Here is a 23,070-nt window from a genome sequence, read left to right as displayed (position 1 = left end):
ATTTTCGAGATATTTTCACAATGTGTGACAATATACACGGGCATTCAATTAAGTTTTTTACGCTTCAGTGCATACAACGGCATTTTCTTTAAAAATAATTGAAGCAATGTTCAATTTTTATCGCAACTTTCACAGAGCATATCTCGGAACATGTGGTATCCTTTGGAGTCGTTCTGAGTGGCCTGGCAAACGTACTGGCCACGATTCGTAAGTTGCCACGTGAGCCGTAAAGTAATGCATCAAAAAATCGCTTAGTGAAAGCATGTTAAACAGTCGAATAGGCATTTCTTTTACTCGTGTGAGTAATCTCCGCTGCTTCGAGTAACCCAGCTCCAGGACCAAAATTACGCAGCCACACAGGCGATTTCAAAATTACTGTGTGGTCTGAAAAAATGCCCCAGTTTCTCCCGAAAGGTGAAGCACCGATTACGATAGCAAATCAGTAGATAGCTATACGAAGTCAGGATAGTTGTTTTATCGGCCTCATAAACTTGTAAGCATTCGCTTACTAAATTAACAATAATCGAATGTGTAAGCGTGACTGAGCGAGGTCGCAGAAAGAAACAAACACACGGAGACAACGCTGTATGTGTATAATGCTTTTTTCTACGTCCTTCTTCACTCACGCTTACGCGTTCTATCGTGGATTGAAACCAACTAGTATTTTAACTAAATTAACAAGCATGGTGTCACGCGCGCACAGGTAAACATGAACGCATCTCTCTGGATGAGCGCGGAAACTTGATGTCAAAATACTGAAGTAAGGAATCGGGGCAGCAGCAAGCGAATTGACCTTCGTGCATCTCTCGCTTCAACGCGAACGAAACGTCGAAAGCACAGCGCATACGAAGCTACGGGGACTATGCGCACTCTGAAGTGCGCATAGTGCTGAAGAAGAGGCCCAGGCAGGCACGCACTTTCGCCACGTCGCAGATCGCATTCAAGGCACCCGATCGCCGGCAACGCGTCCCTGCGGCGTCCGCGATTCGCGTGACCAACGCCGTAGTCGGCGCCGTGGTTGTCTCCACTCTGTACAGAGCGGCGGGTGAGGAGGACGTCGAGGCACCCTAGCAGCCGCCGAAGAGCCTCCCTCCTCCCTCGCCTGACCACCGTGCCCCGCGCGCGACAGGAGAGGGCACGCATCCGGGCTGCGTTCCTCGCTCAGGCACGCGAGATTGAACCGCGTTCGCCGGCTCACCATCGCACACTTTAATTGCACACAACATACGGCACGTGGCGACGGCTTTATCGCCGTTGGACTTTATACGGAACCTCAAGCGGGACGCCAACGGCACAAATGCACCTGGAGTGTCCTTATAATTGCTATCGCAATAAAAGCACCCCGTAAACATCTGTGTGCAAGAAATAAGAAATGCAAGTTTTCGGTTGTGCAGAGTGGCTTCAACAGCCACAATTAATATATGCGCTGCGCAAAATATGCCTGCCACAGCATAGTTTTACTCATTTTTGTGCCTTTAACTTGCGCAATGACAGTACCGATTAAGTACAGTTCTGTCATAACAACAATGTTTCCTCATCATGCTTACTGTTTATTCAAGATGCCTCCTTTTGCCACTGGGTGACCGTGTAACGATTCGTTGCACTCCGTAGCGTTACTCAAGATGCTTCTGTACACGTAAGTACTGTTGTATTAGAGCGAATACACAGTTTTCCAGGGGGAAAAAATGTATTCGAGCATGAAACTGCGCCTTTGCTCCATACTCACCCGCTGTTCTCGATGTCGTCTCGAAAATTCGCCCATGCCACCGGGGCCAAGGCCGATGAACCACCAAGATGAGGAGCCGACGGCGGCTTGCCGTCGTAGATTTGCAGCCGACTGGTTCCTAATTCTGGTGCAGCCCAAGCCCATTTGCAGTCAGCCGCTTCACACGCAACCAAGAAACCGGCCAGGAAAGAAAGCGGAAATAATACACCAATAGCCATTCCCGAGTGCCTCATTTTGCTTTGGGTTTTCACAGTAGAAGACCTGCACATAAGGAAAACATAAGCATGCAAATATGATCCGTGATTTCTCGGTATATTGAGAAACACATGTGAATCATAATATTGGCCTTGTTTTGTAGTTTGGAGCATTTTGCATACATATTTTAGGGTTTCTGGCGTAGAATGATGTTTATTGATGCTGTAGGCAGCATTGTATGCCTTCGTGTGAACATAAGTTCAAAAAATTTGGAGGAGCTTAAACTACGCCTTTAAGAGCGGAACGTGATAGCGTTCAGAGGGCCTTACTGTTTTTCATGTTGCCCGGTAACTACGCCTTATGTAAGAGTAAAGTTTACCGGGAAACGCTCTGTGTCCGTACCCGGGATGGTGTGTACAATCTTCATGAGCCTGTCTGTGCATGGCCCAAGTCATGGAACAACCGGAGTATTTTGGGCTGCCGAATGCCAAGCTGAACATCCCACTCACGAAAGAAGAAATCAAAGCAGAAATTGCGGACATGAGAAAAATGCAGCTCCAGGTCCAGATCAAATAACAGCAGAGCTCTCATTTAACCTCAGCGATGACACCATCACCTCGCTTGTGGTATGCTTCAACGAGCAGCATTGGGCTACAGGAACGCTACCAATATCCTGGAAGACGGCCGAGGTTCGGTTGATTCCGAAGCCGAACAAACCCCTTAAACTGGATAACCTAAGATCGATATAGCTGACCTCGTGTTTGTTGAAGCTCATGGAGAGGGTCATCAACACGACACTCAGTAGATACTTAGAAGAGAACAACCTCCTACCTAACACTCAATTCGGCTTTCGCCCTCACCTATCGACGCAGTACGCCCTCTTGTACCTGTACAAGGACCTCCTTTAGACACCTCCCAAGTCACAGACAAGGAACATCCTGGCACTTGATTTGAAAGGAGCGTTTGATAACGTTCTGCATAAAAATATTCTGCAAAGCCTCGCCGACACCAACTGTGGCACCAGAAACTACAACTATATCAAAAACTTCTTATCAGCAAGGCAAGCCACTATAAACTTCGGTGGAATAAAATCAGATCCCGTCATTCTAGGCCCGAGAGGAACTCCGCAAGGAGCGGTACTGTCACCCCTTTTCTTCAATTTGGCTATCAAAGATCTCCCAGGCCTTCTATCCGGAATCCCAGGTATCAAACACACATTGTATGCGGATGATATCACTGTCTGGTGCAACTCGGGGAGTGACGCCGAGATCGAGGAGCGTCTTCAAGCAGCAGCGGACACGGTAGACCAGCACGCCAGCGAGAGAGGCCTCCATTGTGCGCCGGAAAAGTCCGAGTTGCTCATCCTGAAGAACTCGAGGGCACCCCTGGCGCAGAATATCACGGTGCATATAGACAACCACTCAGTAGCGAAATCCACGGAGATCAATATCCTAGGGCTGCATATGCCGCAGGGGCAACAGAACACCACCACTATGGAGAAGCTTACAACATCCACCGAGCAAATCCTCCGGATGATACATCGTATCAGAAATAAGCACCACGGCATGAAGGAAAGGGGACGCCATCCGCTTAGTGCAGGCTATCATGATCTCTCGGATAATGTACGGGATGGCATTCCTTAAAACCTCTCCAAGTCGGAAATTGAAAAGTTGGAGACACTGATCAGGAAGGCCTACAAGACGGCACTGGGGCCACCAAACTCCACGCCAACGGCAAATCTCATGGCTCTAGGAGTACATAATACCCTCAAAGAGATGTGGGAAGCACAATGCCTCTCACAACTCAATAGGCTTGCACTCACAAAACCAGATAGATATCTGCTCGAAAAGATCCATATTATTCTGCCCTATACGATAAACCAAAGGGAAGAGGTACAACGGGATGGGAGGAGACACATGAACGTGTACCCCATTCCGCGGAACATGCATCCCGCATATAACCTCGAAAGGAGAAAAGCGAGAGGGGAAGCCCTGCAGAAGAAATGGGACGAGCAACCAACACCCTTGACGTGAACGCTGCAGGGCCAAAGAATGGAGTGATGACTATTGTGGTCTCAACACCTTCAGAATCTATGGTGAACTGCGCCTCAATGAAAACATTCAACCCCACTCACGCAGAGGAAGCAGCTATTGCATTAGCTATAGCATCTAACCCCAACGCCGATGTGCTCACTGACTCCCAGAACGCCTGTCGCAACTTCAATAATGGATTAATTCACAGGTCACGGTTGTCATTGCTGATTAAGCATCCACCCAGCCAAGCCTCAGTCATCTGGTTTCCCGGTCACCTGGAACTACCAGGAGGAAACGAAGCCGCTCACAGGCATAACCGAGCTCTTCTATACCGGGCGTCTCCCCCTGATGACCTTGAAGGGTGCTGCGACCTAACTGCTATAGCAGTGTATGCTGACAATCTCGCACCATACAGAACAACCAGGAAGGCGTACCCAACACCACATAAATCCCTCAATAAGTTAGAAGAGAACACTCTCAGGAGACTACAAACTAATACATACCCAACGCCAGCTAAGTTACACCAGTGGTACCCTACACTATACTCCCTGCAATGCCCACACCGTGGAGAGGTAGCTAACCTCTACCACATGGTGTGGGCTTGCCAATTTAATCCCATAGTTGACCCCATTCCAAATCCCTCAGAAGAGCAGTGGGAGGCTATTCTGCTCAGCGATGATCCTGACCGTCAGCACTGCCTGGTAGGGAGGGCCAGCGCAGCAGCAATAACCAGTGGACTATCGGACTAGGTGGTCCACCCACGAGTTCTATGAATATTCTGCAAATAAAGATGTTTTCAATCAAATTACCGGGAAACACTGGCTGCGAACGCTATGCACGAACGGGAGCTTTCTGGTACAAACGCGGCCTCTTGCGTGGGTCGACGTCCTGTTATTGTTTCGCACTTTTATTATATCGGTCTGAGAAGAGCTAACATAAAGGACATGCATTGTCAGTATTTTTTCCATTACATTTGTTTGTTGGCTCACATTCACGAAATTAGGAGGAATAACGTTGTAAAGAAGGAAAGATAAGGTATGATCAAGCTTGGTGGTAGAGAAGTGATTGGTTATGCGTGATTCGCAATTTGGTTCGAAAATCTCTTTGCCGAGGCGATGTCCCACGCGGGACGCCGGGTTTTCTCTCTTCCTACTCAAGTTCATCCATCTGTTCAATACCGACTTTAATAAAGGTTAGATGTCATTCAAAAATTTTTCTTAAATTTTTATACCTCATTGGGACTACTTTGCGTTCTATTCACTTGACAAAAAAAGGCATTGACAATTTCGGTGCCTTCAATTGCCCTAATGCAGAATAATAGGTACACGTATGAGCGATTAAGACGGCAGCTACTGTTCTAACGCAGCGGTAACATCGGCGAGTTCTGAAATCCTGCTCACATTAAAATTAACTCAGTGTCCTTCCACTCAGTGACCAAGGATTTCCAGCGAAACTGTGAATGTGGGCCCCTTAATGATGAACTCTACCTCCAGGGCGGGTCGGTGCGGCATTGCACTATCTTAGGGATCAACCCATGTAAGGGGAGTTTTTTGCTTACGACACTAAAATTTCCTTGGAAGGCACAGTTATGCAGCTTCGCTGTAAAAAAAAATTTCGGCATTAGCTATCACCGTTTTCGTTAGTATGACCACATCAGCATTGTTTGTGCCGCGAAATGAAGACCGGTGATCGCGCTTGTTCACAAAGCTGTGAACATTAGAAAAAAAGAAGCAAAATATCTTCAACAGAGACAACAATTTGACGAACAGGTATCATGACCCAACAGATGCGGCTTCATGGGCGTGGAAAGGTAAACATATGTGAGGATCCACTTCTCAAACACTATCCTTTGACGGCAGAAATATGACTTAGTTTGCTGATATAAAAACCACTATAGCAAAAGGGAAGGAGCTGCCCGCCAGCTTTCCCAAATTCCATCAGCCTTTTTCCGAGATGTCTGAATGGAAATATAGTAATACCCCGTAGGACTCCGACACCAGTTGTTAGAGCTTCTGTTGTCTCAGCTTTTGAGCCAAAGTCTGTAAAAGAGCTGAAAGCTTGTCTGTCGTTACGGGCGCACCTGAATGCATGGGAAAGAGCCACACTCGAAGTTGGCGATAGGTTCTGTCAAGATATGGCACGAAGATAAGTCAAGTTCCGGCGATGCCCACAAACGGCTCTGCCGCACGTCGGCCACCGATATCCCGAGTATTCGACGCTATAAGAAATTTGGGTAGCTTTTCTCGAACTTGGCGGACGTAGTGACACCATGATGCCACGATACAGACGCAATATTTATGCTTTGCACATACTTCATTACGTGAACGAACGCATGCTCACTTATACCTAATCGTTTTCTTTGGTATACGCGCCGATAGCGAAGCTGTTTTGTCACACGCGATAATTATCTTCAAATGCACTGAAATATACGGTGTATAAGCAGCGCAATTGGACTGTGAATTATCCTGTAAAGTGTTGCTGTGGCGTAACATATAATGACGCTCTTTAACAATTAGTCCTGCATTAGGTGGGAGACGGCATGTGCTAATGTTGGCTTTGTCCATTTAAGCTGTACTTCATTTCCTAGAACATATACAAAGCGTTAAGCTGTTTTTAGTGCTAGCCGAGGCCAAGACTCGGTCCGGAAAATGATGTGCTTGCCGAGTACGGGATTCGAAAGCGGAAATTTAACCTCAAGTGGCTCGCAGTGCTCCGAATAATCAAAAACTTGAAGCGAATTGCATATCAGTCTAACGCCAGCCATCAAGATTAGTTCCGATCGCAGAAACGCGGACGCAGTTCGTCGATACAACTTGAACTGAGAAAGCTCACTCGGTAAAATGCAGAGAATTAAGTTGTAACTTCGCCAACTTCTGGGCGCATTAGCACTGGCATTATAAAGCACTGCCTCATGGTGCCCACGCGATGTAACCATGTCGTCTCTGACCTCACACACGTTGTTTACAATCTACTCGCGGCCAACAAACGAGAAGCGAAGCTTACCGTAGGGAGACGCCGGCGTCCGTCCGTCTTCGCTGCTCCGCGCAGCGCACTGGCTTATCGCGACGGGAACTACGTCACGTATTGGCGCTACTGGCGTCGTCGAGCATCCTCCAACGCCGCCGTATCCGGGCAAAGGGCGCGGGGAGACACAGGATTCGCTCGAAGCGTGCTCGTGTCGAATATCATTATGCGTGCTGCAGCGCAAATAGAGAAAGGGTAAATATCCGAGGACACCTAAGCCCTTCTTGTGAGTTGTGAATGCGAAAGGGTTATGCCAACTGCACGCAGCTGTGCGGTGCTTCGAGATTGTTCGTGGGCAAGCGAGCGCGTAGAGATGCTTGACCAACGCCTCGTAGATAGCACAAGGCTGGTGCACTTCGATCCGTGGTGACATGCTACCTGGCTCGACTGCTATAGTATCTAACGGGAACGCTCCCGAGTAAGCCGAGGTGATTTTTATGTCACCGCCTTCGTCACGCCAGGCTTGGCAATTGAAATTTCGCTCCAAGCAGCATGATGTAATAAAGCAGAGCACAAAGCCTAACTGCCTACGAGGCGCTGCTTTAGCCCAGCGGGTCTCTCTCTATTTTTTTTTTATATACGCTCGGCTTGAGCGTGGAGTCGTATGTTCGAAGCTCAAGTATTACGCGAAACGGGAGCTTTACGCTTTAAGTTTCACGCGCCAACGCTTTACAGGGAAATCTGTACATTACTAATCTTCCGCAGCTTTTTCGGCGTCCGGCAACCGAAACGGACTTGGCATCTTCTAACAAACCCATACTGGCGTAGTGTGGCGGCGCAGATGTCAAAATGAGAAATAGATTAGAACGCTCGCCGTGAACAATAACGTGACATCAGTGTTATCGCAATATATAAGCATGAGAGGTATCGCCACTAAAAACAGCTGCGTTATCGATGGCGCGGCACGTATAGTTCGTACACCCGAAAAACAACATGCGTACGAGGAGCGCCGGAGGGAACAGCAACGAGAATGCAGACGGCGCCGGCGTGGAACGACCACAGACAAAGAACGTTCCCGCCATGCTGAACAAAAACGACAATCGCGATCCCGGGCACCTCCGAACGAGGAACAACGCCAGACTGGCAACGCAAAAAAATGACACCCATTCCACTCTGCGAAGAAGGAATGACAGCGAAACAACTTTGTTTTTCGTTTGAGCGCTTTTACTGTCTTCAGCTTTCGCTGCCATTCCATCTTCTCAGAGTGGAATGGTTGTCATTTTTTCCTTTCGAATTTATTCTGTTTTACACCGAAGCTGTATAACTCCACCTCCCAATGTGTTTTTTCGTGGCCGTAGGTAGAAAAACTCAGCCCATCAGCGGGAGGCTCACACCGCTGGGTTGCTTGCAGCACCAGCAGATGGCACTCGCCTCCGCGCATTGGTGACAGAGGTGGCGCCGGCCGTGCAGAGAAAAAAAGAAAGAACCAGAAAGCTCGTCTTCGCGCATATATTCGCCGCAAGCATTTACAGGTAAAGATTGCGGTTGGACAAGCTGCACTTGCCGGAGGCTGACTGTAGCATACGAAGCAGGGAGTGGCGTAACTATTTTCATTTGCAAAAGAAGAATCCGCCTAGCAACTGATCGTGTTGTGACACTGCTATGGGAAGTCCACATATAGTGAGGACAAGTTAAATATACTTGGTAGCGAAGCTTCTGTGGAAGCCCATACATCCGAAACACGGCAGCCCATCGGTGGTTCATGTGGCTTAGCGCCATCTGTATGTGGAGGGAACACTTCCAGCGGAAGAGAAAATTATGTGACGCTATGTGTGTTAAAAATAGAAGTGACGTCATTTTGGTATCAAAGGCGCGAAATTTGTATAGGTGGCCTGTAATTAGAGCTGTATATTCAAACGCCCCGCCATTCGACTAGATGGCTGTTTAGAGCTTTAAGCGCGAATAGACAGCCGTACGGGGGTCAAAATCGTACCCCTGCACAAACATACTTTCTTTGGAGGCGGACGAAAGCTTCGGGTCCGCATTTCGATAGGTGCGAAATGCGAAAACACCCGTGCGCCTAGATTTAGGTGAACGTTAAAGAGCCCCAGGGGGTCCAAATTATTTAGGAGTCTCCCAATACAGCGTGCCTCATAATCAGATCGTTGTCGTGGCACCTAAAACCCCATAGTTTAATAATATTAAAGCTTTGGATGTAGAGTGCTGGTCACATCGTCGGACGTCAAGCCCGTCGGCCAGCGCAGACACGCGAAAGCAGCTAAAGTAAACAATTATCTGGCTGTCGTAACTCACCACATTTGACTGAACAGGTTAGAGAACAATGAAACTAGCCGCGGCACCAAATTCAGAGAAATGTTGACAAGCGAAACAAGACAACGTGGTAGGTGGGCGTATTGCAACAGATGAACTTTACGAGCGCGCTTTTGTGCACACTTTAAGAGCTACATTGCATTGCAAGTAACAGCGGCGTCAGGATGGGTGCTGAAAAAACTAATATTCATTGATAATAATAAAATAAAATTACATGGTCACATAAGATCTCCCTTAAGAGGTGAACGGCGAAAGCCTACTCCCCTCCTCTTATCCCTCGCCTGTTTCTCTTTGCCTCTTCTCCCTTTCGCTTCTTTCCCCCCTCTTTCATCCTTCTCTTCACCTATTTCTTCTTTCTTTGTCTTACTTCTTTTCTTTTCTAATGAATTGTAGCCGTTACAAGTTGCCGTAAGACATATTGGTCATTACTAGTCATTACAAGTCATTTCTGTCACTATTAGTCATTACTGCACACTAGTAAGCATATCTCCTCATTTGTAATCAGTTGTGATCATTAAAAGCAGTCGTTCGACATATTGGTCATATCGTAGTCGTTAGTAGTTATTACAAGTCATTAGGAGCCATTTCAGTCATTACTACTCATTACTAGACATTTCTAGTCATTTCTAATCAATTGTGGTCACTACAAGCCGTCGCTAGACATATTGGTTATCCCGGAGTCATTACAAGTCATTAATAGTCATTATTAGCCATTACGACTCATTATTAACCTCTACCAATCGCTATTATAACGTCATCATTGACCAACTGTCACTATCAATCATTTTCATTCTTTAATCTGTCTTCATATGCGTGATGACGCTTCGGCGGACACTCCGACGGTAAGGTCTGCTGACACAAACTTCACCATGAACCTAGAAAGGCTTTCGCCTTAAAATAGTTACATTTTCTTTACTGGGCAAGTATATATCATATTGATCGGGAATTTGACTTCGTTGAATGAATCTGTGCCTCGCTATAATTTAAAAAAGGCGTTTTTTTTTTCTTTACAAATGTTTGTTCCCTCCAACATAGTCGTCCTTCAATCGCTACTCCGTTGATGGAGGAAATGGAGGAAATAACTTTAATGTGTCCTGAGGAACCCCTCCCCACCCACTCTTGGTTTAGTGGGCGGCAGGGGTCGCGGGCCGCACCCACGTTGGGACGGGAAGCCCGTGAGCCTCCGCCCTTTCGTGAGCCCTCTGGACGGCCCGGAGCTGGGTCTGGTGGTCGTCGCTTTGCAGGGCGTCCACCCAGTCTTCTTCTTTAGTGAACACGGTGCCGCTTAACGCGGAGCATTGCCAAAGCATTTGCGCTAGCGAGCAGTAAGATTCGCCACAATCCGGACACTGCGGCTCTACTTCTGGTGAATAACGGCTCAGTCTGCCTCTCGAGGGGAACGACCCTGTCTGAAGCATTCTGAATATCGATGACTGTGGTCTCGTGAGTTTAGCGTGGGGGAGTGGGAAGGTCCTCCTCGACAGCTGATAGTGTGTTGTTATTTCGTTGAAGGTGAGCAGCGGGTCTCGGTGCTCCCCTCCCTCCCCGCCACCTCGCTCGCCACGATCGCCGCGGTGCGTGAGTGCTCGCGCGCGTCCGTGCGCCAGCTCGTTGGCGTTGGGAAATTCGGGGTGCACGTCGGCCCCCATGTGGGCTGGGAACCATTTGACGAGGTGCTGACCCGCGGCTCCCTCGCTGCCGAGGACGGCCGCCGCTTCCCGGGATATCGAGCCCGAGGCGAATGATCTTGCCGCCGATCGCGAATCTGTGTAGACGTGAGGACGTTCGGGGTCTCTCATTGCCATGGCTATTGCCACCTGTACGGCCACTTCGGACGTTACCCCCTTGACCGATGCTGCGTTAATTATTGTGCCATCCCAGCGTACCGAGACGGCCGCGTACCGGTCGCTGCGCCCATACTGGGCCGCGTCTACAAATGCCGCCAGGCCCGGGCAGTTGGCGGTCGATTTCAGCAGTGCTCGGGCCCTCGCCTTTCGGCGCCCCTCGTTGAATTGCGGGTGGACGTTTCTCGGAAGCGGTTCTACCTTGAAAGTGCCCCTTACCGCCGCGCTGAGCGCAATCTTGTGTGCGTTGCACTCTGCCTCGGCATTTATCCCTGCTTCTTCTAGGATGCGCCTGCCGGCCCTGGTGGTCGACAGCCACACGACCTGTGCCTTGGTCTGCGCTTCGATGATTTCTGATAGTGAATTGTGGACCCCTAACCGATCGAGCTGCTCCGTGCTTGTAGTGATCGGGAGACCTAGCACCTTTTTGACGCTCTTGCGCATCAGTGTCTCTATTTTGGCCGCGTCTCTCTTGGTCCATTTTAGCGCCGAGGCTACGTAATTGACGTGACTCATGAGGAAGGCGTGGTAAAGTCTGATGAGACTGCTCTCGCTGAGCCCTCCTCTGCGGTTCGTCACCCTGAGGATCAGCCGGAGCATGTTCTCCGTTTTGGACGTTAGTTTCATGACAGTTTGTGTGTTACCACCTTTCGCCTCAATTAGCAGCCCCAGGATTCGTATAGTGTCCACTCTGGGAATCGGCTGGCCGGCATTCGTATGTGATTTGATCGGTATTTGATCGATCGGCGTCAAATTCCTCATGCCTTGTTTTGAGGGCCTGTACAGCAACAGTTCCGATTTGTTGGGTGACAGACGGAGTCCCGTTTCCTTCAGGTACTCTTCCGTTGTGTCCAGCGCCTCTTGAAGAGCCTGCTCGACTTCTGCGTCGGACCCTCCCGGGCACCACACCGTAATGTCGTCTGCGTACAGGGCGTGATTGACGTTGGTCACTCTCGTCAGCCGGTCAGAGAGCCTTTTCATTGCCAGATTGAATAATAGTGGGGAGAGCACCGCCCCTTGTGGGGTGCCCCTCGCGCCCAGCGTGTACCAATCGGACGTGGCCTGTCCAATTTTGATCGTGGCTTTCCTGTCTCTGAGGAAGGAGCCTATGTAAGAGTGGAATTTCCGGCCGAGCCCCATCATCGAGATCGTTTCCATTAGAAATCTGTGTTTGACCGTGTCGAACGCTTTCGTTAGGTCCAGGGCCAGTATGCCCCTGGTGTCTCTGGTCATGCCGTCAATTATATGCTTTTTGAGTAGCAACATTACGTCCTGTGTGGAGAGGCCCGGTCTGAAGCCCACCATGTTATGTGGGAAGAGGCCCTCTCTCTCTATGTACCGGGATACTCGGTTATGTATGGCATGTTCGGCCGTCTTGCCTACGCACGAGGTGAGCGATATTGGCCGCATGTTCTCCGCCGCAAGTGGTTTACCGGGTTTCGGTATAAGTATGACCGAGGCCTCTTTCCACACCTCTGGTACTTCTCCCGTTTCCCACACTCTGTTGATTTCTTCGGTGAGCTTCTCGACCGACCTTCCGTCTAGGTTCCTCAACAGTTTGTTCGAGACCCCGTCCGGGCCTGTAGCGGAGCGTCCGTTGAGGCCTTGTAAGGCATCCCAAATTTCTGATTCCGTGAAAGGCGCGTCGAGTTCTTCGACCTCTGCCCCGGCGTATTGTGGATAGTCGCCATCGCCTGACGGGCCCAGTGGCAGATACGTCTCCGCCAGCTCCTTTAGGAACTCGCTTTCTGTTTTGCCCTGCTCCTTTTGCTTTTGTAAAATCCTATCGATTGCCAATCTCTGACTTCCTTTGGATTGTTTGTCGTCTAACAGTTGCTTTAGGAGGTTCCATTTGCGCCCGGTTCTCATTTGTCCGTCTACCGACGCGCACACCTCGTTCCACTGTTGCTTGGAAAGCTCGATCGAGTGCGCTTCGATTTCCCGGTTTAGTGCCGCTACTTTCTTTCGTAGTCTGCGATTCAGTCTTTGCGTTTTCCACCTGGCCGTGATGGAATTCTTTGTCTCTAATAGGTGTGCCAATCTCGCGTCCATCCTTTCCACGTTCAGTTCAGTTTGGACAACCCTCGTCGCGGTGTTAACGTCCTCTTTGAGCCTTCTAAAAAGACTGTCTAGATCCGCGTATTCGTTTGTGTCTTCCTTCCTTATTTTGCGGAAGGCGTCCCAGTCGGTGACCTTAAATTCTCTCGGTGGTGCCGCCCTGATGGGGATCGTGACCGCCAGTATGTAGTGGTCGCTGCCGAGGTTCTCATGCAGGTTGCGCCACTCGGCCCCTCGCACGTTCTTGACGAAGGTCACGTCGGGCGTCGTGTCCCGCGCCACCGACGTGCCTAGTCGAGTCGGATAGCGGGGGTCCGTCACCAGCTCTAGCGAGCACGTAGTGACTACTCCGTTGATGATGTTGGTGACAATTAGTTCTGAACCGGTTTTCGCCCGAAGCTTCGCGACCTATTTGGTCCCACTCCGGCGGCACGCGCTCCGCATTTTAGTCATTGTGTGTGTACGCACTGTGCTTTCCGCGCTCATTGACGCATGTCAACTACATGGGATTAGAAAGCTTACCTTCTGCGCATTCCAATGACACCTAGTATTATCGCCTAGTATGAAGTGTTACTTGACGGCAATAAAAACAGTCAGTGCGAGCAAAAAGCGGCGTTTTGCGGTGTTTTTGTTTCCGGCGAAACTGTTCAACATACCTAAATGAAGTTTCTTCCACCCCCGGCGCGGGTGCGGCCCGCGACTAAGACAGCGTAGTCCCGTAGGACCAAATAAAGTTTCTTGTTTGTTTGTCTTTCTGCCTGTCCGTCTGTCTGTCTATCTGCTGTGCCTTTAAATGAAATGTTATACAGGGTTTCTAAGAAGAGATATTGCGTGTAAAGCAATTAGAGATCTATATAGTGTGCTATCGCGGCCGAGACATGCGTCCGAGCCGGCCTACGGTTCGTGCGCCGCCCAGACGAGGCGCCCGAGAAGTCGTTCGTGTCGAGCGTAACAGACACACAACAATGCCAAACAGGCGCGTGGTGCCAAGAACCAATCTTTATTCGTATTGAACGCGCTTCTTATAGAAGTCGGGTTAGCAACGCCCCGACGCCACAGCGACGCGCCCGGCGCTTTAGTAGAACAGAAGACTCTTCCCTCTTAAAGATTTGTTCGTCTACTTATGGTATCTTTCACTGGTCGCCTCCATCCCCTAAAGCAGACTCGGGCAGATCCGCGGTTCTTCAAACTAAAGACGTAGAGGACAGGCGCGGAAGCCGAAAGTCTGACTCTCCCTGAGATGAGGAAATGGCAGATGCGAAATTACGTGAGTACTGTCAGGGTACGATTTTTCGCCTATCCAAAGCTCGCGCCGTTGCCGGGAAAACAGGCCAACGCGCCGGTGGGACGAGCGTTCGCCGAGACGCGAGCATGCACTGGCCTAGGTTGCGTTAGATACGGACCCTTTTCCTGGCATCACTCGAGTTCAGACCACATCCAATCGCCGTCGCATTCAATTAAGGAGCGCAGAAGTGCGTCTAACGCGTTCCCGGACCTGTCAGACAAGTTGGCGACCCCCACATCGTGCGCCGCACGTGGAGCAATTGTCCCACTGCTTGACTCTTCCTGAAAGTGCAACGGGAGCCTGGCACGGGCCCAGGTAATCTGGGTGCCGAGCTAAGTTGTTTTGCAGCTGTGAAAGATCGCTCGTCGAAAACAACCCGCCTAAGCCCCCCCCCCCCCCCCCCCCCCCCGCTGAGCGCTTACAAACCCGGAGGCAACGCCAAGTCACCTCTCGGACAATGGAGCCCTTGGAGCGACTCCCCTGAGCCGATTGTGACGGCTCTTGCAGGCTAGGGCACCTATCATTGGAGGAAAATGACGACACCTGAGCGGGCTCGACGATCGGCCGAAAGTGACATGACCCCGAGACACCCAAGGGGTTAAAAGCCAGAGACAGAGAGCAGAGAGAAGCACTCCTTCATTCATTCATCTCCTTCATGCTTCTTGCCACGGGCCGCGGCGTGCGATTTGCTGCCGGCCATCACTGACTTTGTGACTGTTAATTACTTTGTCTTATTACTGTCAATAATGTAAATAAACCTCCAGTTTTCATCTCAACGACGGCCAACTCCCACACTCAAAGGCAAGATCCAATACTTGCCTAGGTTGCGGTGGACGGTCGCCAACAGCGACTGCGCTGTGTTGTGATGACGTTGCGGGAAACGCTTCAGTCTCGACGACTGCTCCGACGACAGGGCTCGGAGCGCCTCAGAGCACTCGAAGAAGGAGGAAAGCGATCGAAACGAACCGGCCGAACGCAAGGCGCTCACCCTCTTTCAATCAGCGGAAGAAAACGCCGCTCGCGAGTGCAGTCTAGAGCACTTTGATACGGCCGACCGAAGATGCCATTAGGCTTCTTCTTTACGTCTTCTGGCTGATATCTGCTGAGAGGTCTTCGAGTACGGTTGCTTCTCCGTAACGACGGTGCAGTGTCTGAGTCATTAGCTGAGGTGGAAACTGTCCCTTAGGTTATTCTAGGATCAGGATTACCTTCGTCCTTGTCGACCTCGTGATAACTGTGCACTTACTGGTCCCCTTCACGTTGCCCAACCATGAGAAGCAACGCTTCACCCTGGTGGTTCTGTGCTTCCGACTGCCCAACTGAAGAGATCACTACGTGACACTGCCTTGTTTTCTTCGGACGACGGTCCGATGTCCGAGGTTTCGTCGTCTCAGCTGTGTAGGTGTTCAGGAGCTTCTGTGCCTTGTGATTGAGCGCGATGCGAGTTAGGCACAACAGTCCATCGTTGTCGCAAGTGGTCAACATGGGTGAATCGTACATGGTCGCCTATTCTAAGAAGATATGTAGCTTAGCTCGCAACTTCTTCGATGGTCCCCTCCTGCCGAAATTCCACTTCACCTCTCATAGTCTTGACATGACAGTCGCGTTGACATATATACTTTGTCGCCAACTGAGAAGTACTCGGCTGACCCTCTTTGCCGAGTGCGTTGCTCATTATCTCTGAGGATCCAACACGTTATTTGCAAAGCTTTGGATAAGTAGAGACAACATTACACGAGGCGAACGCTGGAAGAAGGCTTCAGCTGGAGTCTTTGGCGTTATCGAATTCGGTGTGTTTTGGTAGGATAACCAGAAATGACAGAGGCGCTTTTGCAGAGTACGATTTAACCCCACGGCGTAAGAATAGCGGACACTCGCATAGAGCCCAGCGGCCGAATTGACTGTAGCGCACCAAGTGAATCGGATTAACTCCTCGCGGTTTCGGTTTTGGGCGCGCGCGTTTTGAACGCTGGCTGGCACGCGCTACGCGGGCTGCGCTACTCGCACGCTTTTTTTTTTTTTTGCTTCTGCTGCTCATTTGCGCCCGGTCTTAGCGCGGAATCGTCTATTTAATTAAAATGATTGCGAATGATCTTTAGAAGCCTCCATCGAATCTGTGCCACGTGCAATTTCATAAAGTAGACGAGACACGCCTTGTAAATCAGGAAGTGTTTATCTCGTTCTATATAAACGCTCGTTCGAGGAATTTTTGTGATTCATGCACGCTATCACACAGCGTAATCAGCAGCAGTTCCCGTACGAAGCTCCGCTGGGTGGCATCAGCTGAAATAACTAAACTACAAGCATCCGTCAGTTTGGTATTTAGACCTTATAGGAATACTGCGTGTAGGGGGGACACGTGCGCAAGTTGTGAAAGGGTGACATTACAAGCAAAAGCAATTCGCTTTTACATACATGGTGTCTAAAATACCCGGCTCATTCCAAGCCATACTATCTATTAGGAAGAAAGCATCCGAGTTCCAAGCATTCCTCCATTCCCGGGCATTACTTCCTGCACTTTAGGAGCACAAATGCACGGGCGACTGCGCGTTTCCAAAACAACTTGGCCTCAGCTGACGCGATTGTACGCTACTTACACAGAGGAGGTCATAACACAGGCTCTTAGCCTGACCATGCTATTCACTCGCAAAATGCCTTTTACTCGCGCTCAAGAAAAATGCATGGGTGCAAAGCCTGTTTCAGTCGTTCAGAAGACAGAATGTTCGGGTTCATGGTTTTTGAGCTCCTCGGCGTTATCTCTTGCGACATCTGCGGCCGCAAGCAACACACTCCAGCGTTATCACCCTAGGCAATCACTCGCCGCGTCTTCGACAAGCGTGAGCACCAAAAAAAGGTATATGCTGCGGGGCCATAAAAAGTGTCACGAACTTTTCCCACTAAGATTCGGTACACGCTAAACTGTCACCATGGCCAGCTTGCTTTTCTTCCTTTTTTTTGCTAACTGTTCAGAACCGCAGGCGTGGCGAGCGTGCATCAAAAGAATAAAAAAAATAACCAAATTAGTTGCAATAATGTTCGAGGTCACAAAAAGCTCCAAAACTCGTCCCAGTAAGATTTAGTACACGCGAAACTAACTGTCACATGGCCGAAGTGCTTTTCGCTAACTGCGTCACAAAGTGGACTGCGGCGAGCGTGCCCGAAAACTACCGAAATCATTATAATATTGTGGCTCATAGAAAGCGTCGAAAACATCGCCCCGTTCGAGTGGTTAACTGAAATTAACTGCGCCAGGACGGCCGAGCTCTTTTTCGCTAACTGCCCCCCAACTCTCGGTTCTGTACCGTAAAAGCCACTATTGCTTCAGATGCGTCGCAGACTGTCAAACTAAATTTGTCTCCTTGCCGTAGTCCAATAGTGCAGTAGTGCAGTGTCGAAGTGTGGAAGGAACGCGAGAATACGAAGGGAGCCCAACAAACATGCTACATTCAAAAGAGACGGCTCGCCGAACGGGCGAACTTCACATGCGCGACCGGCCTCGCTGGCTCCGGTGGCCTGTCTGGCGCATGACGCATGCATCGGTCGTGCCAGGCGTGCCGTTAGCTTGTTGCTAGGTAACGCAAGAAAAATAAGTCGCAAAGTATAGGTTCATTTATACGTAATTTCCTTTTTTTTTGTTTTAGCGAGAGAGAATTAAAAAAAATAGAACGTTTTCTGTAAACTCATTTCACATTCTTTTTTTTTTCCGATGCTCGCGCCACCTAACAGACGGGGTTAACACTAGCTGTGACGTGTTTTCCGTTGCCAGTTTTCGCCGAGTGTCCTCTCTTGTGCGGCGTTGTCAGGGGGTGCTTGCTTCAGAAGCGCCGTCTTCATTGTTCTAACGAGCTTCTCTGCAGCGCCATTGGATGAGGCGTGGTATGGAGGCGTTTTCGTATCCTTAATTTCCCATTGTCGCGGCAACTCGTGAAAGTTATCCGAGGTAAAGGGCGGACCGTTATCTATCACTAATTTCTCGGGGTAGCCATAGGCTGCGAAGGGAGTTTTCAAGCACTGCATAGTTTTTGCACTAGTTGTTGCAGGCATCAAAACACCTCAACAGCTGCCATCATTCCTCCCGTATGGTCAATGTGAACGCGTTGCCAAACTCTTGTACGATAGGGCCACGGTTGTAATGGACCGGTAGTTTTGGCAGAGAGGACACTTTGACAAATGTGACAGTTACATACTGTCTTCAACGTTCTTGTCAAGGGAAGACCACCAAACATAAGATCGAGCTAGCATCTTCATCCGTATCATACCGGGGCGTCCATCGTGCAGTAGTGCCAGGACATCCTGTTGCAAACTCTTAGGCGCAATGACTCGATGACCTCACGTCAGACAGTATTGTTCAATTGAAAGCTCATCTTTGTGCATAAGAAATGCTTGTATTTCTCTAGTGCACCTGGCTGGCCATCTTGTGACCCTATATTTAACAACCGAACTCAGAAGAAGGTCGGGTTTGGTTTCTTTTGCAACCTGTTTCGAAATCCGACATGCTTCCCAAACGCCTTGAGGCATCAGGCGTAGCCATTATGCATAAGCAGTTCACTTGTCTCTTTCGGCGACCACTCCGTCCTTCGCCTTGTTCTTGCTTCTAGCTGACCCACGTTGCTACTATAGTATACGCCGTGCTTCACCAACCATCTTGCCGAGATGCCGCTGCGGCAATCGCATCCTTGTCTCCTGTTCTATCGCAGCGGAGACGTGCGTCCGAGCCGGCGTATGGTTCGTGCGCCACTCAGGCGGAGGCGTCCGAGAAGGCGTTCGTGTCGAGCGCAACAGAGATGGGGGAGTCCGAACAGGCGCGTGATACCAAGAAGAACTAATCTTTATTCGCACTGAACGCATATGAGGACAAATTCCACCACTGGCAAAGCTGGCGCCGCCGACGGCGTGACGTGGTAAGAGGGACCAAGGGGACACAGCGGCCGCGTCGGCTGTTTCGAAAGCGCCGAAGCGAGCTGAAAACGAGAGTTTAAAGTCCCACCTGCACAGCGCTTCTGATTAAGTGGGGATGTTTTGTCGCTTCGGGTGTCTGCTTGATGACACTTGAAAGTACTATAGTAGGTAGGGGCCGCGTACGAAGGCGTCCAAGATGGTAGGCTGCTGCTCGGTGTTGTAGGGCAGGACGTACACAACGGAGCCCCGTGTCAGCCTTCACACATACCCGCGGATGCGTAGAGCTTCGATCGCGAAACTTAGACGTGGAAAGCAGCCATCGGTTACAACTCAGGTGGGCAGCAAGTACATCCACGAGGAAGAGAGAGATTTACTTGCAGAAAGGCAGAGTTCGGCCTGAGCTATAACTTGCTCTGGCCTGCTACTCTGGGCTGGGGAAAAGGGACGGGGAGGAAGATTTCTGATACGGCGTCGGGACTGCGATGTTCGGTGAGTGGCGAAAAGCGCGCACTGATACGCTCGCCCGCGAGGGCTACCCGGCTAATGTTGTGAAGCTTTGGCCTATGAAGTAGTTGGTGCGAGATACTGGAAGGTTCATTGGAATGGGAAGGGAACCATAAAAAGTACATTAAAGACACGGCATATGCTTATGTGTGTGTTGCACCAAACAATTAAATGTACGGGATTAAGAAAAAGAAGCAGCGGGTAACTGCTCACTGAGAAGACCGATAAACATACAGTGCGACGAAACTTGAGAAATAATTATATTTACACGCCCAGGGCTTAAAGGGCCCCTGAAACGGTTCGGACAAATTTTGTAGGCGCGTAGGGTACAGCTTAAGCAGAACATTCGCACCACAATTTAAGTGAAGCGTTACGTATTAATGGAGGTGCAAGCGATTAGAAGTTACCCTCCTCCCTAGCTATGCTTTTCCTCCTCAACTCGCTCGCCGAGCGAGCGGTGCCAAATTCCGCCTTCACTGGTTTAGCGTCACGATGCGACGTCACATCGTTCACTTCCGGTTGTTTTGGAGCACGCCCCCTCCCGCGCGAGACCTCTCCGCTAGCCGCTTGGCCGTCGACCGACAGCTCTCGAAGCAGCGTGCGTTGCGAGCATTCTGTCGTAGCGCCGAACGTGTCCGGTATTCCGGTAACCACAGGCAAGCTGGTCATTTCGGCAAATGACTTGAGGCATAAACTCAAGCTGATGAAGGAACTTTAGCGTAGACGTACATGAGCAGCCTGATCGGTCTGCACGGTCCATACACTTGCTGGCGCAGCGCTTAACCAGTCTAACAAAGCGCTAATATTGCTCTAACCAAGTGTAAAACATTTTAAACATTTATAAAAACAACGTGTTGATGATTACACTCCTGCGAAAAATACACACCAGTAGCAAAGAATACACTTCGTTGCTGCTACTGTGTATGGTTGAGCTCTGTGTCACCAGGTGGCTGCACCGTGAAGACCATTCGCATTTGCCCTTCTGCTCATCTCGTGGCTCATCCCGGTACAGTTAGGCGGCCAGACCCTGTCCCCTTGCGCTTGCGTTTGCCCTAATACCGGACTTGCGAAACGCTATTGCGTTAGTAATCTTCCGGTGTAAAGTGACGGCCACAAACGCGCAAATCCTGGCGCTGATAGGATACCGGCAGTCCGATGCGCAGCAGCCAGTTCGCTTGTATACTGCCTTGCAGAGGGACACGATGTCGCAGCTTGACATATTGCCAGTCGCTAGGTTTGCAGTCCACAAGGCAACAAGGTCGAAACATAGTGCTCGCGAAAAGACTGAGACCGACTCTGACCGCGGAGCTCTCGTCAAAATGGAGTACGCTGTAACACAAGCAGATGACACTTGCTCTGTGCCGGAAGTGCTGAAGTGTACTGAAAAATTGTTCTTGTGCATTCTCTTCATGTTATTTTCTTTTTATAAAAACAAATGAACTAACATTCCAACAATTACGAAGATTATTTGTTCACCATAAAGTTGGAAAAATTATCGATCACGCGGCCTGGTCAGCCAATCGGATAGCTCACCCCACTGACGTCATATGGGTGATTTCCGTCATATGGGTAGGGGCGGCTTAAAATTCCGCCGAGCAGCGTGCTGCGATCGGCAGCGATGTGCATTTTTAAAACCTTATAATAAATTACACGCTTTACGTATAGCACTTAGATGTGTCAATTAATGATCAGAAGGACCTACTCTAACGATTCAGTACGTTTGTAGAAAATCGTCAAAATCGTTTCAGGGTCCCTTTAAGAAAAAAAACATTAAATCGTCGCGACGGGACATCACAAGTCGCCCTCGTAAACTTTGAAAGCCCTAGTTATAACGAAATTATTAATGAACAGCTCTGATAGTGTTGACGCAACAATGGTTGCTGGTGTACTGTCAAGTGCTCGTATGCTGCCACCTAAAGCTCACGGCAGGTGCGAAAACGCGCTCGCAGCGAAAGCGAAACATTGAGCACGGACATGCATGCAGATGCACAGTCGGTCACCGCGAATCCTTGCGATCCCTGCATTGAGGCTTCATTCTGGCATGTTCCATTTAGTTATACAGACAGCCCACTATAAGAACATATTTCACATAGTTCGCGCTCAGCGAATGCCGACCTTTCACGCAAGAAGCCGGTTCGAGGGACTTCATCGCGGCGACTGCGCGTAACGGGTGTTCACTGTACGTATTCGGTAAAGAGATATATAGTCTCTGCAAACTATTGTGTGTTTCTTTTGTTTGCCAAGATTATTATTTGGACAGAGAAAACTTCCTTCGTTTCGAGAGTACTGACAGGAATACTCAGGAGGGATCCCACATAATGTTCTTATTGAGCGCCGACATCCAAACCTATGAGGAGCGCGCCGCGTTGTCCCTCATACTACTCAAGCGTGGTGCTTCCGACAGATGGCGACTCCGTAAGCCCTCACCCCCTATAGGCTCCGTACAGTCGAGTTTGCGGCTACTCGCGCGCTATCTGACGCAGCTATACCAGGCCCCGCACACTCTCAAGTTCAACAAATGGCCACAGAGGGCGAAAAATCAATCGAGGCGTGTTTCAGCGTAAGCGCGCAAGTAGAGCTGCTGTAATGTGGTCGCATACTTTAATTTGTGCTTTTTCTGCTAGGGGCGCTGAACATTCTGAATTTTTTACTTTACACAAACCATTGACATAAACAATCGAGGTGTCTAAGGATGTTTTGTTACCTCAGGCAAATAGGCAGTTGATTTTTTTAAAATTTGATTGTTGAAGTTGCTTTTTAGTCATAGCGTCAAGGTTTTTGTACTTGTTTAACCACCGACAGCCGACAGCCTATTGATATCGACGTATTTCCTGGCCGTTGGCGTTCGAATACTACGGCGGTAAAACATTTTCGAAAGCATGCTGGTTAGAGATTATGGGGTTTTACGTGCCAAAACCACTTTCTGGTTATGAGGCACGCCGTAGGGGAGGACTCCGGAAATTTCGGCCACCTGGGGTTCTTTAACGTGCACCTAAATCTAAGTACACGGGTGTTTTTGCATTTCGTCACCATCAAAATGCGGCCGCCGTGGCCGGGATTCGATCCCGCGGCCTCGTGCTCAGCAGCCTAACACCATAGCCACTGAGCAACCGCGGCGGGTGAAAGCATGCTGGTTTCGTCTGTGAGTCATTACATAGACTTGCTGCAAAGAGGTCTACTCGGCAAAAAATAGTGCCTCATTTTGTTTAGGCGTTGATTATCATAATGAAT

At 49.6% G+C, this 23,070-nt stretch overlaps 1 protein-coding gene across 1 annotated transcript in view; it reads right to left on the bottom strand.

Annotated features, from left to right (window-relative positions):
* The window catches only part of LOC135899470 (putative phospholipase B-like 2), an 80,707-nt gene extending 73,596 nt beyond the window's left edge, over window positions 1-7,111 (bottom strand). The window contains exons 1-2 of the mRNA XM_065428743.2: window positions 6,958-7,111; window positions 1,727-1,987 (exon numbers count right to left, since the gene is read on the bottom strand). Coding sequence (XP_065284815.1) covers window positions 1,727-1,959 — 233 coding nt within the window. The 5' untranslated portion in view covers window positions 1,960-1,987; window positions 6,958-7,111. The remainder of the gene's footprint in view (window positions 1-1,726; window positions 1,988-6,957) is intronic.
* Window positions 7,112-23,070: the final 15,959 nt, after the last annotated feature.

This window comes from Dermacentor albipictus, chromosome 6 (genome assembly GCF_038994185.2).
Source record: "Dermacentor albipictus isolate Rhodes 1998 colony chromosome 6, USDA_Dalb.pri_finalv2, whole genome shotgun sequence".
NCBI lineage: Eukaryota > Metazoa > Arthropoda > Arachnida > Ixodida > Ixodidae > Dermacentor > Dermacentor albipictus.
The sequence above is the reverse complement of the archived record's forward strand: the minus strand, read 5'-3'. Positions and strand labels throughout refer to the sequence as shown.